At 43.7% G+C, this 17,148-nt stretch overlaps 1 protein-coding gene across 5 annotated transcripts in view; it reads left to right on the forward strand.

Moving 5' to 3' along the window:
* The window catches only part of ELMO1 (engulfment and cell motility 1), a 497,188-nt gene that overhangs the window by 87,563 nt on the left and 392,477 nt on the right, over positions 1-17,148 (forward strand). For 3 of the 5 annotated variants that reach the window (XM_058677989.1, XM_058677988.1, XM_058677992.1), the window contains exon 2: positions 7,549-7,699. In XM_058677989.1, coding sequence (XP_058533972.1) covers positions 7,622-7,699 — 78 coding nt within the window. In that variant the 5' untranslated portion in view covers positions 7,549-7,621. Of the gene's footprint in view, positions 1-5,017; positions 5,095-7,546; positions 7,700-17,148 lie in introns of those variants that run through there. The other 2 variants (XM_058677993.1, XM_058677994.1) reach the window with 2 other exon arrangements.

The raw sequence follows: 17,148 nt of genomic DNA on the forward strand, positions 1-17,148 counted from the left end.
CCCTGCCGCCTTGTGGAGTTTGCATTAGTAGGAATCCAGGATCAGAAATCAGGGCCAGTATCCAAACTCAGGTATAGGGATGCATGTATCTTTACCCTAGGCCAAATGTCTGCTGTGGAATGCAGATGTTCTAAGCTCTTTTGTATCAGATCATCAATTTCTTCCTGATGGTTTCTGTCTTTGATGTTGTGTTTCTTATAGTTCTTGAGGCTCAAAGACCAGGATCAAGCTGTCATTAGGGATTGGTTTCTTCTGAGCCCTTCTGACATCTGTCCCATAGATTTCATGATGACTATTCAGGATAATGTGAAAGCTAAGATTCCATCAGGTTGCAGTTTTCTGCTATACTGCATGCCAACAGTAGCTAACAATACATTTTCCTACCTGGCAAGTAAATGGGCCAAATTACTACTAAGATTTCCATGTGTAGCTTTTGTCAATAGCATATACATAAAATACATTAAGTTTCCAGATTTATTTCAGTTCTCTTGTAAGTTTTTTCCCTGAGTCTGCATTCCATTCTGAATGTACAATGTTTCCTCATTTCTCAACAATAAAACTTCCTGTTTGGCTCTTTGCTATCCCAAGAATGGCTGTCATGTCTTTGAAACATGCAGAATCCAAAAGGGCATCCTTCTGATGTTTGGACCCATCTGGGCCGTCCAGTATAAAGTGCACATGCCCGCATTCCTGCCCCCATGGCCCTCCGTGCCAAAGTGCTTGTCCATATGACTGTTCAAGAGGAGTGGTTGACCCTCCCTGAATCATGCTTGAAAAGGGAAGCTGAGCTGTAATTGTGAGTAGCAGATTAAGCTGCTGCCTTTGATTCCTATTGGAGACAGTGATAGTTCTGGATGCTTCCAATCCAACCCCCTACTAATGTGTCAGGGAAAGCAGCTGAAGATGGCCCAGGACTTTGGGTTTCTGCACCTGCTTCTGGCTTCAGCATGGGCAGCCCTAGTTATTTAGGGAGTGAACCAGTGAATGGAAGATCTCTCTCTTTCTCTAACTATGCTTTTGTTTGTTTGTTTGTTTTGATTAATTACATTATATTACATGACACAATTTCATTGGTACTGGGATTCTCCCCCCTTCACTCCAAACTCTTCCCCCATGGTGAATTCCTTCACTTTGATGCATAACCACAGCTCAAGTTCCGTTGGGATTCCCTAATTACAAGCTCACACCATACAGAGTCCAGCATCCCACTTGTCCAGTCAAGTTCAACGGCCTCTTAGGGAGGCCCTCTCAGGTTTGAAGGCAGAGCCAGCAGAGCGTCACCTCGATCAATTAGAAGCTCCAACATATCATCAGCAACAACAATCCAGGTAAGACGAGACTGGTGCAGAGTCCACTGATTGACATAGTCCATCTGAAAGTTTCCCCTTGTCCAGTTTTTCGCTGCAAACATATAGCTGAGGTGGTTGATTGATCTACTCCATCTTCTATCTTTTCTTGGTTAATGTTTTGATTCCTCCATTTTGTTCAGAGGAATCCCCAAAGAAACTTTGAGGTGTTCCCAGTCCAGGCTCCTACATGCACTACTAGTAAGCACAGTGCCTGCCATAGTCCATCACTGCGATCAGCTGGTGGTTGTAACCCCTGGGTTGGATCTATTCTGAGCCCCGACCTCCATTGGAACCAATGAGTATTGCAGCTCTTCCCGGCTCTGCCCATCACACACTCGTCCCTCACCTAAACCAGTGGGAGGTGTGCTGGTTGGGTGCTGCATTCCCTACTGGCACAGGCCATTTCACCTTGGCATTTTGTGTTTTGTACTGTTTTTATTGCAACCAAACCTGGCCAGGCCCCCACACAGTTCCAGCGCTCGGATTTGCCAGTGGATGATGTGAACTGACTCAGCCTGGTCTGCCCCCAACCCGAGCCAAATGTATTCCAGTGGGTCACTTTCCAAAGCTTCTTCTGGGTTGTTTACCTCCATACTTCCTGCGTTTATTTGTAGGGTCAGTGTCCTGTCAGAGGAACTGTTCAGATTCCTCCATCAAACCCCTTCCTGGTGTCAGGCTTCACGCATACCAGCAGGTCCTTCGGCCAGCACTGCTCTTCAACCCATTCTGGTTCCTGCTGTTGAGATCTAACTATGCTTTTTAATAAATCCTTTTTTAAAGGAAGCAGTGGCAAGATTCAATGAGCCTGGATCACCACAACATCCTGAATATGTCAAGCCGACAGCACATGTCCCTATGTTTCCAGATAGTAGTGTTGAGACAGCATCACTCTATTTGGAAAAGGATGCAGTGCAGTGAAGAAAACAAAGCTTTTACCCGTGCCTATTTCATGGGCCTTCCCAAGGTGGAGTGTACCATGTACACTGGTGGGGCCGGGGGTCCTCAAAAATGAAAACAAGAGAGGTCCAGGGAAGCTGAGTGGGGTGGAGGTGGCGAATGGAAGGTCACTTTCAGCAGGTGCTGAAAATTTTCAAGGCTATTTCCTACTTTTCCCAACTCAGTGCAAAGGGAAAAGTGTTTGTGTGGTGTGTGTTATTTTCCCTTCCTCTCAGGCACTACTTAACATTTAAAATGCAGAACTAGTGGTTTCTTCCATAAAATCCCAAAGATCATCCTTAAACCCATTATCTGTCACCAGTCGCTGATGGTTTGTGGAGCAGAGGATAGCTCTTCTAAGGAGGAAGAAAAGGGCAGAGGAGTTGGAATGGAATCCTTTTCCCTGCTGTTTGGTGTTTGTCTCTGGTAAATCTGACCTGGCCTCCTGCGGCTCATCTGTCAGGCTCTTTCTGTAAAGTAAGGTGGGGTGGCTGCCATAGTTCACCAAGGCAAGCATTTAATTTTCTCAAAAGAGTGCTTCTCTAAGATTGGCCTCCGAGACTTGTGTGTAGTCTTTTTTCCCCTATCCAGTTGTGTAGACTTCCTTCCTGTGATTCTTAAATTTCAGCTTGTATAAGAATTATGATACCTGGCTGCCTACACAAATTCTTATAGCATATATTTACTGGGCAATTTAAGCAATACTGGGTATCTACTTGGGTAACTTTGACAAGTGGACTAGTTCTGCAGGAGGTGTGCGCATTTGTTCATGAACCATGTGCTGAAAGGCCTGTGTTGCCTTGGATAGGATGTGCCTTAGAGTGCTTCAAGTATGTCAAGTACAAGGATTGGGTGCCCTGAGTATAGAAGATTTAGTAGCTCACAATCTCTAACTGGGATGATTTTGCCCCTCGGAAGATATTTGGCAGTGTCTAGAGACGTTATTTATTAAGATTTATTTTATTTTATTCGAAAGTAAGATATACAGAGAGGAATATCTTCTGCCCGTTGATTCACTCCCCAAGTGAAGCTGCAACAGCTGGTGCTGTGCCGATCCGAAGCCGGGAACCAGGAACCTCCTCTGGGTTTCCCACGCGAGTGCAGGGTCCCAAGGCTTTGGGCTGTCCTCGACTGCTTTCCCAGGCCACAGACAGGGAGCTGAATGGGAAGCAGGGCTGCCGGGATTAGAACCCTCACTCGTATGGGATCCTGGCGTGTGCAAGGCGAGTACTTTAGCAGCTAGGCTACCACGCCCGGCCCTGGAGACATTTTTGATATGCCTGATCATGGCTGTTGACCTCTCCACAATGCACAGAATAGCCCCTATCACAAGGAATTGAAGCCAAAGGTGAAGTAACCTGAGCGAGAACCATTGCCATTACCTAGTATCAGAAGGAATAGGAACACTGAATGTGTGGAGGCCAATAGCAGCTGGCTCTTCCTTGGCTAACTTATAAACTCAAGAGGATAAAAGGCAATGGGAGTATAATGTAATGGGGTGCCACCATTGATGGCTCCCACCCGCTTGTCAGGTTATTTGCCAGCAGACAAGGCGCAGAAAGGGAGTTTCCGCACCCCTCCCTTCCTACCTCCTCGCCCATTCAAGTTTATTGAAGGTGCGAAAACTGCACTTTGCCCTCCTACCCTGGTTTGGAAATTACTCCGGAGGCTCCCTGCACCTGGCCCCTCCTGCCTGCTAGTGTACTAGATTAGGTAAATATAGGAAAACTGGGCTCTGCTAACTCCCTTCCTGCATGAAATTTTGTACTTCATGGCTCTCAATCTGATTGGAGGGTGAGAGCTTAAAAACCCCTGTTCTGTGCAGTGGTACCTGGAGTGTAGTGGCAGCTAACTGTCACCAAGCTTGTGCAGTAAAGACTCCTCCTAACATCCTACACTTGGCTTCAGTGTGATCTCTCTCCTCTCCGCAAGGATAACATCTGTGAACCCATCATTCAGAGTCACTTGTGCCTCCGTCTCCACCCCCCAGGGATGGCTGGCACTTAACTTCCCTGTCTCTTGCTGCCTGTTAGCAGAGGGCAGAAGGCAGTGGACTTGGGTATGTGAATTCCCCAGGGGAACCCCCTGTCCTTGCTCCCTCAATGGCTGTTTTGTGCAGCGGGACTCTCACCTAACTGCCCTTGGGAGAGCCAAGCTATTGTATTCCCACCTGTTCAGCAGGTTTCACCCTGAATGGTCTGGGGGTTGGGGAGGATGGTTCAAAGGATAGAAACACAAGCTTGGCCTTTGATTCTTAGAAGGTTGTATGACCTTGTGGTTGTAATTCCAGCCTGTTTGCAGAGGTGGGATGGGAGTGTTCAAAATGCACATTATTTATATTATCTACTCTGTTGCTGGTCCCCCCACCCCATTCTTTGTTTTGAATAGTTATCTGATATTTACACAAAGACTGTGTTCATAGTAGAGGCTGCTTTCTTGATTCTGAGGGTGTAGATTTTAATTGTGATCCTGTATTGAATTGATGGGGTCTAGAGAGTCCTGCAATTCTCCAAGTATTCAGAGAAGGTGCAGACTGTTTGCTTGTGTTTGCACATGAGACATAGCTAGTTAAGATGTTCTATTGTGTGATGTTCAATTGTTTCCCAGTCTTATCAGTTGTAAATAAAACAGTCATTATTTTGCTGAAGTTTTTTTAATATCCTAGAAAACTAAAATGACTTGAAGAAAATGCAAAATCAGTACAGTTTGTCAAAGGCTCTCTGAAAAGTTGTGACAGTTTATATTCCAAACCAATGGACTTAGATATGAACTTCAGTCTTCAAAAGTTACAAACAAAAAAGGGCTACTGGTAAGGGCTGAAGGTGGTGCAAGAAGAGCCCTGGGAAAGGGCTTCCTGAGTTAGGACCAACTATTCTCTGGATTCTTTCTCCTCCTACTTTTTGCTCCTGTCTGGGTTTGGCAACTTGCCAGTTTTAAGGAGCCGGTGAGATAGACTCCTGCCTCAGGCCCTGGGACGCCTTTCTTGTGCTGGCCAGGGCTGAGAGTTCTCCAGATGGGCTCACTTCCTCACCTCTCCTAGGTCCTGGTAAAGCTCTCGCTATTAAACATTGTACTCTGTCCTTCCCACACCCACACTAGGCTGCTTCACAAAGTTCACTGAAAATTGCACTTAGGAGGTCATTTTAAGTGGATGGCTAAATTTTTGTGAAATTTATGCGTAATTTTTTCATCATCTGGATTTTGCATGAATTTGTTGAAGGGATCTCAGGTGCATGGATTTCAGAACTTCTTACGTGAAAATAAACTTACAACTTCATTTTCCAAGAAAACTTTTTGAACTGCCTCACACAACTTACCACTTTTTAGCCTTGTTCATCTCTTTATTTCTGCCTTGTCTCCAACTGCAATTGGCTGCTGTATCCTCAGCCTGGACAATAGGTCTGGCACAGAGTATATGCAATCATTCTCTGTTGAATGAGTGACTGAGCCGCTGCTTTGTAGAGTGACCCTGGCTGATTACTACCAATTAGCTTCCCAGCAGGCTGCCCTAATCATCCTTGACCCAAGGAGCAGCAACCCTGGTTTGGTTCATTTCCTTTACTTGTCAGTCCTGCTGAAGTTAGTTATTGATGTAACTCCTGGAGTGGCCGGGGACTTCCAAGGTTAACTTGGCTTTCCTGTTGCCTCGGAATTGTCCAGTTGCCATTGAGATCTGGGATAGTAACGGACAAGGCCTACTCTGGTCGCAAGGCTTACAAATGCACATTTGATTAAAACCTTCATACAGAAATCAGTTGCTGAAAGAAGGCCAAGAACCCCAATAGAGAAGGGCAAAGGGATTGGACAGTTCACAGCAAAGTGAACATAGATGACTTTTTCTTTTTCAAGCCTTAATAGGAGAACTGCCAATCAAAAGCACAGGGAGGTATGCATTTTTCAACCTGTCTTGTCTGCAGAAATCCCATCTGTTGGTGAAGCTGTGTGTAAATAGGCAACCTCACAAATAGTTAGAGGGAGTGGGTATTAGGAAATGCTATAAAAATTTATGAGTACCTGCAAATACTCTTTGATCTAGTAATTTTGCTTTTGTGAATCTGTTGCAATGATGGACTTACACATGTGAAAAATTATGAATGTATAAGTTTATGCATCATAGGTTTGTAATAGCTACAGTCAAGAAAATCAACCAGAAAGGCCAGAGCTGAAAACTGGTTCATGGATTGGGGGGGTGGGAGAGCTCAGCCATTAGAATGATGTGGTTGCTCAGATTGAAGACACTTTATTTTGTAGCAATATAGAAAGATTTAGGAGCTATATTAAAATTTATATTTAATTATATACTTCTATTTAGTTTAGATTAAAATGCTACCTTTTATGTAAAAAGAAGAAAAGATGCTACTCTGTTTTATATTTGTCTTCCATAAATTAGTTCTGGAGGGCTGCATGAAATACTCCTGTATAGCTGGAGAGTTGGGAGGGAAAAGTGCGTATTGGGGGACTGCAGGAGAGAGAGGCCTCCGTAATCTGTCTTCGTATTCTTTCCCCCAAAGACACAGATTTGAAGCATATGACTGGTTTGCCTGTTCACAGCTGTCGTTACAGCAAGAAATGAGCTAGCCTAAGAACAAACAGCAGTAGAAACAGCAGCGGATACTCCTTATTTTTCTTTGTGTAAACAGCCGTGTTCATTCAAATGAGACTCCTAGGCTTCTCCTTCGTGCACGTACCTTTTCTTCCCCTGTTGGAAGGCACATTGTGTTTCTTGACCTTGAGGAGGGAGTGCAGGCTTGTGAACTCTGGGGGTATTGCTTGTTGCTCCTGATATCCTGGTTGCTATAGTGCAGAGATCTATTTGTGACACAGAGAAAATGCTTTAAATAAAAGCTGCTTCCTGGCCATGACTTCCTGGGCAATCTGTCCTTCCGGAGACTGTTGAGCACCAGCCGTTGACATGAGTGTCTGCACAGAGAGCAAGCCCTGGCTGCTTGAGAGCCCGGGCACCATTCTAAACACAACTTTGGGGTTACGGAGCAGCTCCCTTGGCACCGAGGAATCACGCAGACTGTCTTCTGGTGGCTTCAACTCTAGGGCATTGGTACAGTCCTGCGCCCCACCCCCACCCCATATTTCTTTTAGTTCAGGAGCCTGTGATGCCATTGGCTGTTCCGCTGTGGCTTCAGTACCCTGGCGCCAAGGGGAACAGTTTCTTATACCTAAACTGCTAGTGAAAACAGGAAGTGATGAAGCGAAATTCGTCTTGCGTCTACACTGAGCGACTTCTCTTTTTCTCATTCCCCATTAGATATTGACACGTGCAATTGTCTACGCTGTAGGATTTCCAATTCCACTGGCTTCTGACAACTTCGGAGCTTACAATGCCGCCACCTGCAGACATCGTCAAGGTGGCCATAGAATGGCCTGGTGCCTACCCCAAACTCATGGAAATTGATCAGGTGAGTAATTCGGGCACCTTTTGATCTGTTGTTTTCAGTTTCTCTTTGGTGCTGGAATTTTCATAGATTTGGACAGCTCTTTTCTTTTGTCTCTCTGTGGCTGTGTTGAAAAATCTGTGCCTTAAAAGTCACAGTGTGGTTTGAATGGATGGGAGATTTATGCTCTTCCAATAGCTACTTGGATTGTGTCAATACGGGGTTTGTGTCTGAAGCTGTGAGGGAGACAGTTCAGGCGATTGGACTGGACTCTGGGCAGTTGGCACAGTGGTCACTGTCCCAGCCCTGCCTTGCAGTGACTCATGAATATGTGCAGATATTTTCACATAGGCAACACAACACTCAGTTTTTGGAATTGTCTTCTAATTCGCTTTTTGCACAAAGAGCCAAGCACATTGTGTACTTGGTTACATTAACAGTTTGATTATAAAGTCTGAAGAGAAGGGCTCAATCTTAGACCTCAGTCCATTACATTCTATTATGAGGATAAAATTCACTATATGTCTGGCATATTTTGTGGCATGTAATGATTGCTCAGTAAGTAGTTATTGAAGGAAAAAGCATCAGAAAGATTTATAAGGATGGTTTTACCGATGAAGGCATCCTTTAGCTTGGATCTTGGCAGTCATGTGGCATGGTTCTCATTTACTATTTGATTATAGGTTATCTCAGGGTGGTTATTTTTGTCCCCACTTTACTATAGTCTTTCTGGAGGAAATGACTGAAGGAACATAGTGTTGAGGCTTAATATATACTTACAAGTTTCCAAAAACATATAATGTAGAATTATACATGGGTTCTACATTTTCAACGTTAGAATACCATGGCAGCTTCAATCTTTATTTATGTTCCTGATACTATTTTATGATTATGATTTAGCAATTTTTTTCAAGATAATATTTTATTATCTGCCTGAAAACCATTGAAAGTGTAACATTGCATTGTGTGAATCTTGAAAACAATCGTTGGGATGATTTATAGAGATTAAATCAAAATCAGTTGAGCTTGAATTTGAATGCAAGAAAGGATTCTTTTTTGGGGGGAATTGTTTGTTAATAAAAGATGTCACTAGATTGGGACATTGCTGTCATTGTGGCTGATCTCCAAGGTAGTGTTTTTTCCTGTTTTTTGAAGCAGTTCGTGCAAGCGGAGGCTTGGAGGGATGCTCACCAGTTTCCCAGCATGTGTCAGGCAAGAACAGATGCCTGTCCTTTTTTGTTTGTGGTTGAAAAAGGAAACTAGTTGAATTTTACCTTAAAAAGTGTGTGGGGATACCTGGTACAGACTAAATGTAGTTAAGATTGTGCTTGGCTGCAACCGAAGACAAAAGACGCTTCTAAGACATAGAAGATGGTTTTTTTTACATATGCATAGCAGTGCATGAGACTGCGTGATGGTGTGGATCCAAATCTGTCTTGTGGCTGAGTACCAGGGGTGTGGGCATCCCCTGGGAGTGCCTTAGAGCCCCAGGTGTTGCTCCAGCCACCCTGACCCAGAATCTGCCAGAGTTACACATATTGTACTGTGATGTGACAAAGAATGAAAGCATTGGTAGTAACTTTTCTCATCATCATCTTCTACTTTGTTCAGTAAGGAATATATAAACCTGCCCTCTCCCATTGCCTGTTAATTTCACTAGAAAGCTCTGGGTTTCTTTTTCCTCTGGACAGGTACTGTTTCCCAGAAAGCTGTTTTCAGAAGTTGGGTCAGGCACTGTTCCTGTGTATTGAAATCTTGAGGATCTTTCCGTTTACCATTTGACATTGCCTCTGTTCACTGCAGCCTGTGGTGTTCAGTCTCAAGAGGACGTAGCGATCACCTGAAGAACTTATGCAGAGTGTACCTGCCCAGACCTGGCTTCAAAGATTTTGATTTTGTCAGCCAAGGATAGGGCTCTAAATCTGCATTTGTAAGAAATACAAGATGAATCTGGTACAAGGACTCTATAGTTGGAAAAATTGTCATTAAAATAGGAGCTGTTTGGTCTTTCTTAAAAAGTGTTTGTTTACCTTCCTCCTATATGCAAGTCAAGGTAGGGAGAGAAAAAGATGAACAGGGTTTCATAGAAAGGTCTTCTGTCTGCTGCTTGAATCCTCATATGCCTGTGACAGCCAGGCCTGGGCTGGGCTGACACTAGGAGCCAGAAATCCAGTCTGTGTCTCCACGATGGTGCCATCATATGCTGCTTCCCAGGTGCACATTAGCAGGATTCTGGAATCAGAATCAGAGCTGGAACTTGAACTCTAGTCCCTCTGATATGGGATATGAGCATCCTAAGCGGCATTAACTGCTGTGCTGAATGTCTGTCCCTCCCCATTATTTTTGAGTGCTGCTTGTCCAGTGCCTAATGAACAGTACTTAATTGATATGTGGCTATTTCCTTCAGAAAAAAAAATTGAGAAGGGGAGGTTCCTGACTGCTGACATTTTGGCTAACACGCCAAGATGGCCCCTCTGGTCTGGTATCTAAAGAGGGTGGCGGATGGCAGAACTTAGATGAAGACAGGATCACATGGAGATCCAAAGAGAGTTATGGTTAGCTCAGCTGCTGTAACCCACTTTCTTGCAAGGGGCACCTTTGGGGGATGTGCATCCGTGACCTGAAGACTTCCCAACAGGGCTACTGCCTCAGACACCATCATTAGATCTAACCTCTATCCTTCATCCATTGTCTGTGAATGTTAACAAATTAGCTCTTAGTATAAGACTTTGGAAACAGATCTCCTACCACATGGGGTTTTGGATGGCCTTCAACTGTTACCCAAATCAGGATAGGAGACACTTGCCCATGATAGGCTTGTTTATTTTTGTTAAATCTTGAAGCTACAATCTTGTCTTTCCACATATCAGGAAAAGTCCCTGGGAGTTTTTACTAATGGGTTTAGCTGTATCTTATGAAACTCTGCAAAGAGCTATCAGCTTACTCCTGCTTTCTGCTTTTGTCTCTACTATCTATGGTTGACCTTTGACCTCAGGGAGCTACTTGAAGCTGAGGATGCTAAATGTCTGGATGTACCAAAGCTAACAGGTTCCCTTAGTCACTATTTTGTTAGTTTACTGTTTACTAAAAAGTTTAGTTTGCAATTAAGAGCATAGATTCCTAAATACTTCGATAAGAGGTACTGGCAAGAAGCAGAAGGGTAATTTCTTTGACTACTATGGAAAAATACTTTAAGCTGGGCAATTTATAAATGAGGGGAACTTACTGCTCACATTTTTAAAGGCCAGGAACTCTAAGATCAAGGCATCTGTGGATTCAGGATTTGGCGAGGGCCCGTTCCTCAAGGATTGTGCCTTTGTTCTGCATCTTCACCTGGTGGGTGGGGGAGACAGACTTTCTCAACTCTCTCTGTCTCTTTTAAAATGTTCATTTATTTTTATTGGGAAGTTAGGTTTACGTAGAAAAGGAGAAATACAGAAATATCTTTCATCTAGTGGTTCACTTCCCAAGTGGCTGCAATGGCTGTAACTAAGCTGATCTGAAGCCAGGAGCCAGGAGCTTCTCCCAGGTCTCCCACACAGATGCAGGGTCCCAAGGCCTTGGCCCATCCTTGACTGCTTTCCCAGGCCTTAAGCAGGGAGCTAGATGGGAAGTAGAGCAGCTGGGACATGAACAGGTGACCATATGGTATCCCTATGTATGTACTGTGAGGATTTAGTCACTAGGCTACTCTGCTGGGCCCTTAGTCCTCTTTCTTAAGTACGCTACCTCTACTCATGCCCTAAAGGCTGCACCACTTCATGTCATTATCATGAGCATTTGGTGCAAACATGGGAATTGGGGGATATGTCATGGGGTAAATGAGTACTCAGGCCCTGGCAGTGCTGGAACCCTGCTTCGAGGGAGGGCTTAGTTAGCCTCTGTATACCTCCAGTCTCTGTCTTAAAAAGTTGGAGTGGTAATTTGATACTTTTTAGTCTTCATGAAGATTAAAGAACATGCATGAAAGGCATGTGGCATATTGCCTCATTTAGTCACTACTAAATAATGCCAGCCATGATGAAGTTCCCCTCAGACTGGTACACTTGGTACTTCTGTCTTCTTTTTCACCTGCCCATCCATTCTGCAGCATGCCCTCACCCCGACCCCACCCCAACCTTATTCTCATTCTTTCTCTGCCTGACTTACTAAAGGTTTTGGAGGGAGAGAAAATTAAAAGCAAGTGAACACAAAGATTAGTCACTCCTCATTGTGGTGTTGAGGATTTTCCTGCACACCCCCCCAAAAAAAAATGTTCTGCACCTTAAATGTCGACAAATATCTTGTTAGAGTTACAAGCCAGTCTAGATTATCCCAAAATCTGCCAAGATCAACAAAATTATACTTCAACACAACAAATGGCTAAATACTAAAATGAAATAGACATGAGACAGCTGAATAGTACCCTATAGCCATTTTAAGGTATATAGCAGCCGGTCCAGTCCTGTATATAAACTAAAATTGAGATGTCAATGAGCTAATCATAGGTTGTGGTTAGAACTTTTTTTTTTTTTAACATACTGGTTACTCAAAACCATGTCAATTCCATAATATTGCAAATTGCTGTTGATGTTATATTGGGACTCTTAATTGACTGTGATGATATTATACCAGCTCTGACTTCGGACCAGAAATGGTCTCCCCAAGAAACTGTTCAACCCATCTGGACAATAAGTAGCTGGACTCCATGCTTGGTATATGTTTGCAAGAAAAGAATCTTGATTGAATTTGAACTGTAATGCTGCATCAAGGTGGAGGAATCCACCAGGGGGGAGGGGAGGGGGAGGGCTGGGGGAATTCCCAGAGCCTATGAAATTGTCACATGATGCAAAATATTAATAAAAATTAAAAAAAAAAGATTCAACAAATCCAAAAAAAAAAAAAGCAAGTGGAAAGCATCACCTTTATCAGCATAAAGGATTACATGAGCTGGGCACGTAGCTGGTTCACACCGTGGGTACTCACTGGATCTTCGTAACCCTTGGTGGTATTTGCTGTGTCTCCTGGCCACCGGAAGACCTCTCTGGGGAGCTGGTCTCCTGTTGTTTGCAGGGTGTCTTCCTCCCACCCTGTCCCCATAGACCTCCCTTTCCAAGGAGGACACTGGAGCACCTCTGCTGTAGTCTCCTGCAGGACACCATAGACCTTTTGATACCTTTCTGACCATCATGTCTTCATTTTACAGTAGAAGAGGAAAGAGGTACTTCACTTTCTTTCCTGGGCTTTGGCCACCAATCTCTTTGTGATGGATGTGTTTTAACTCACCCCTTCTACCATGCCTGGGGCTTCTTTTATTCTTTTCTGTCTCCAGTCCTGCTTTGAGAAATCTTCCCATTGATCTTCCAACTCTCTTTTGCTAGTGTGTAATTAATTATGTTTTTCCGATCCAAACCTATTCAAATATTATCAGTATATTCCTTCTATGCTTTTGTTTCCAATTTTTGGATGAATAACAATTTTCCTCTGCAGAGTCCTGTTTTATGGCACAAGTATCTTTTGTTTACTAAATGGGATTTATTCCTCCTTGCTTTTTCTCACCCTCTTCGTTACACTGACTGTTCACATCTTCTCTGAACTTTGTCCCTCCTTCTTTAAAATTCAGTGCCTGACATTTCACCTCTTTACGTCTTTCTGTTCAAAAAGATTAGCATGGACTGTTTCCACAAGGAAGGGGTCTTGCAGGCAAGGGGTCTATCATCTCTATTTGGTGTGCATCAGATGGATGCTTATAAAGACTGTGGCACAGTAGATTCAGGGCGAGAGTGGGCTGTGAGAACAGCTAGATGGCTTTCAGTCCGCACATTGGCTCAGGAAGGGTGCTGTGTGCTGAGCTTCCAGATTCTTCCTCCTCATCTGACCACACTGCTGGGTACTGCTCTGTTTTCATTTGAGGATTGGAGAACATAGACCACCATTAGAAAATTGTCACAGAAGTTTTTTTCAAAGTTTCTTTATGAAGGAGAGAGAGAATACGCCTATCTGCTGATTCACTTTCTAAATGTCCACAATGACCTAAACCAGACTGCAGCCAGCAGCTGGCCACTGAACTAAGCCTCCCAGGTAGCTGCAGGAACTACTTGAGCTATCACCTGCTGCCTCTCAGGGTGTGCAGTATCAGGAAGCTGCACCCAGGAAGAGATCCGAGACTTGAACTGAGGCACTTAGACATGGGATAGGGTCTTTCCAAGCAACATCGTAATTACTAGACCAATCAAGCTCCCATTTTAAAAAAAAAACATGTTTTCCCTAACAATTAGTGAGCTTTCTGGAGATCCCAAGACTCAAGCTAAAGACCTTAGCATGATTTGAGGTCCTTATATATTTTCCTGGAGCACTACCCAGGCATCTGCAAGCACTGGAGGCAATTCTGAAGAACTGCACTGTTTTGTAGAAGCTGAAGTTTTGCTAGCATAGCCCTGTGTATTCACAGACTTTTTCACTTCTTACAGTTTCCTTCTGACAGTATTTCGGCTCAAATTCCTCCTGCTTCCCACCCATCAAAAATCCTGGCTTTGCTAAGCCGTGCAGAGTCCTCCTTTGAATGAAACCTTTTTAAAATCGTGTTGTGATGCATTCGTTTCTCCAGCCTTGAAATTTCTTCTGCCACTTTTTTTGCATGCAGCTTTTATTTGCAGCTAATATATTCTGCACATAGTACAATTTACATTTGTCTTTCTATGTGCCCATGTCTTGAGGTAGATTATAAACTACTTCCTGGTGCTCAGCCTGTGGTTTCCATACACTTGAGTTCTCTGTTCCATCACATTGATCTCTGTTTCTGTTGATTATAGAGTTGAACTCTCAACACTGATGATAAGAATAAAACCTTGGTTCTTCTCCATTCTCCAAATGTAGAAAAAAATTTACATAAAATAATGCTAGTACCCCCTTTCCCTGCATGGATGAAGGATTTATTTTCTTTAGCAAAATGCAGATGAATGTGTTTTTCTAGGTAGGAATGTAGAAACGATCACCTACAATTTTGCCTGAACTCTCCTGTTCTTGTGGAATTTTAAATATCTAATCCATTATGCATGAATTTCATTGACATGGGACCTTTTAAGCATTCATTAATTGAGTAAAGCATATTCAATATTTTTGCAGTTGACATTGTGGAGTTTTGCTCTTTGTGCATGTAGTAATAATAGTGTTACTTTGCATAGTATTAGCGATGGTCATCTGTCCAGCGCACACTCTGTGCCCACAGTGTTTGTACATTGACAGTCATGGGTACAACTTTACTGTAGCCCTGCAACGTCAGTGTTAGGCTGTCCAGTTCCCAGTTATTCACAGGCTCATTGCTTTACCCCAGGGGACTCGTCTAGGCAAGCATTGATTGGAATACAGCATGGTAAGACACCGGGACACAGATATTGTTTTACTACTTGTGTACTGTCTTTCTGTATGCTAGTGTTGTTTTAGGCTCTCCTTTCTTTAGTGGATTCTTCCGGTAGTGCCAGAATGGCTCAAACACATATACAACCATTGCATCACTTGCTAACAGAGTAACTTCCTGGGGCACTTTGTGCTAATGAAGTGGAGGCTGTGTTTCCTTGAAAATTAGGGGAAATATGGTGAGTGGTTTGGCTCATTACAGAGGAATCCATCCATCTGAACCCAGCTGTCAAGCGCTTGCCAAGGCAGCTTAGCATGATGCTTATGAGGATGGACTTCACAGCAGACTGTGGGTAGAGTCCTGGCTCCTCTGCTTTCAATCTCGCTTCCTACTGATGCACTGTGATGGCCGAAGGTGATGGCCCAAGACATTTGGATTCTTGTTACAACACGTGGGAGACTCAGATGGAATTTCTGGATCTTGGCTCTGAGTTATCACAATCATGGCTCTTTGGGGGTCATTTGGGGAAGAGAATCAACTGGTAGAAGATTTTTCTCTCTATGTCTATTCTGCCCACCCCCCCCCACCTTTCTTCTCTGCCACTTCATCTTTCAAATAAGTAAATAAATAGAACTTTAAACAAATTGAGCTGCACTACTTGCTTTGTAAGAGCAAATTGGCATTGTGTGTGCATCCTTCTTTGTGCCTTGTCCAGGATATCCTGTGAGATAATCACTCAGCCCTTACCTAATAATGGTAACCATTGAATTCCAATTGTGCTGCCTCTGGTATAGAACAAGCTTCTCACGTTTCAGGCAAGACTGGAACCTATAATACAAAGTCTCCCTTAAATACATTGAAGCCAGTTCTTCAGCCTGGAAAAGTATAATTCTCCAAATTTAAATATTGACCACCTAGTGAGAGACAGTTGATCTCCAAATAAAAAGGTTTGAATTCAAATTGGTATTTGAAGTTCACATAGAAGAAAGAAGAATGGAATTTTCTGAAAAGTTCAAGCTTGCACTGCAGAAATGAAAAGTCACATAATTTTCCTATTTTTCGTGAGTGGTTGAATTGGATCAGGATTTTGTGAATTTGGCACTGCTGGCATCCTGGGTCTGATAATTTCTGACTGTGAGGGCTGTGTTGTAGAGCAGCATTTTAGTGGCCTCCTAGCCTTTACTCACCTCATGCCCAAAGCACCCCAACCCCAGTGTGACAGCCCAGGCTGTCTTCAGGCATTACCAGATGTTCCCTGTGCAATGGACAAAATTTCCTCCCATTAGTGAATAGACTTGGGTGGGGGGGGACTCCCACGTGTGATTCCACATCAGCATCACCCAGGAAATGTGTGAAATGCATGGAGGGTTATTCCATGCATGTGGTTCAAGGCCAGGGACTCCTGGTCTTGTCCAGCTTCCCTGATGTGATGCTCCTGTGGTTGGAACCTCATTTAGAAATCCCTACTGTGAGGCTAAGCAGGGTGATATCTCTGGCTAAGACAGTGACCCCTGGTGAGTCACTGTAGAGGCAGCGTGTCAATTTCTACATCATAAAAGTGGTCCTAATGCTGCTTGCTTAGCCTGCTCTGACTCCACAGAACTCAATGCAGCATCTGCCAAGCCGGCTTTACTCCAGGTAAGGAAGGTGTGATAAAGCCAATGTGCTGGTACACTCCTGGTTTTGTGCTGTCACAGTAGATGGGATGATACTGGGGGAGGGATTGTCATCCTCATCTGATACTCGCAACAGTTGGATTTGGTAATGGAACATCTGTTTCTTCAACTTCCTTTCAGATGAAGTGCCTGGGGTACTTCCTTTTCTAGTTTTGGCTCTCTTATTCTGTGGTATAGAGTTTGCTGCATGACCTCCTAAGATCTTAAGGGTATATCGTGCTTTGGAAGAGAAAGATGGTAGACACGTTTGTCCCCTCCACTGAGATCAGGTGCACATCAACACTGTCATTCCCCATTTCCCCTGAGGATGAGCTGCAGATTTTAGTTCGCTTTCTAGGTAGGTGGAGATGCCGTTCTCTTCTGTTCTATTTCCCTCCACTGTGACTAAGGAAAGTTTGAGCAACTGAGGGCACAGTCTTTTTCTAGAGCCTTTAGTGTGTATCACACCTTATGATTCATTG

This window comes from Ochotona princeps, chromosome 20 (genome assembly GCF_030435755.1).
Source record: "Ochotona princeps isolate mOchPri1 chromosome 20, mOchPri1.hap1, whole genome shotgun sequence".
In the NCBI taxonomy this organism is placed as follows: Eukaryota; Metazoa; Chordata; class Mammalia; order Lagomorpha; family Ochotonidae; genus Ochotona; species Ochotona princeps.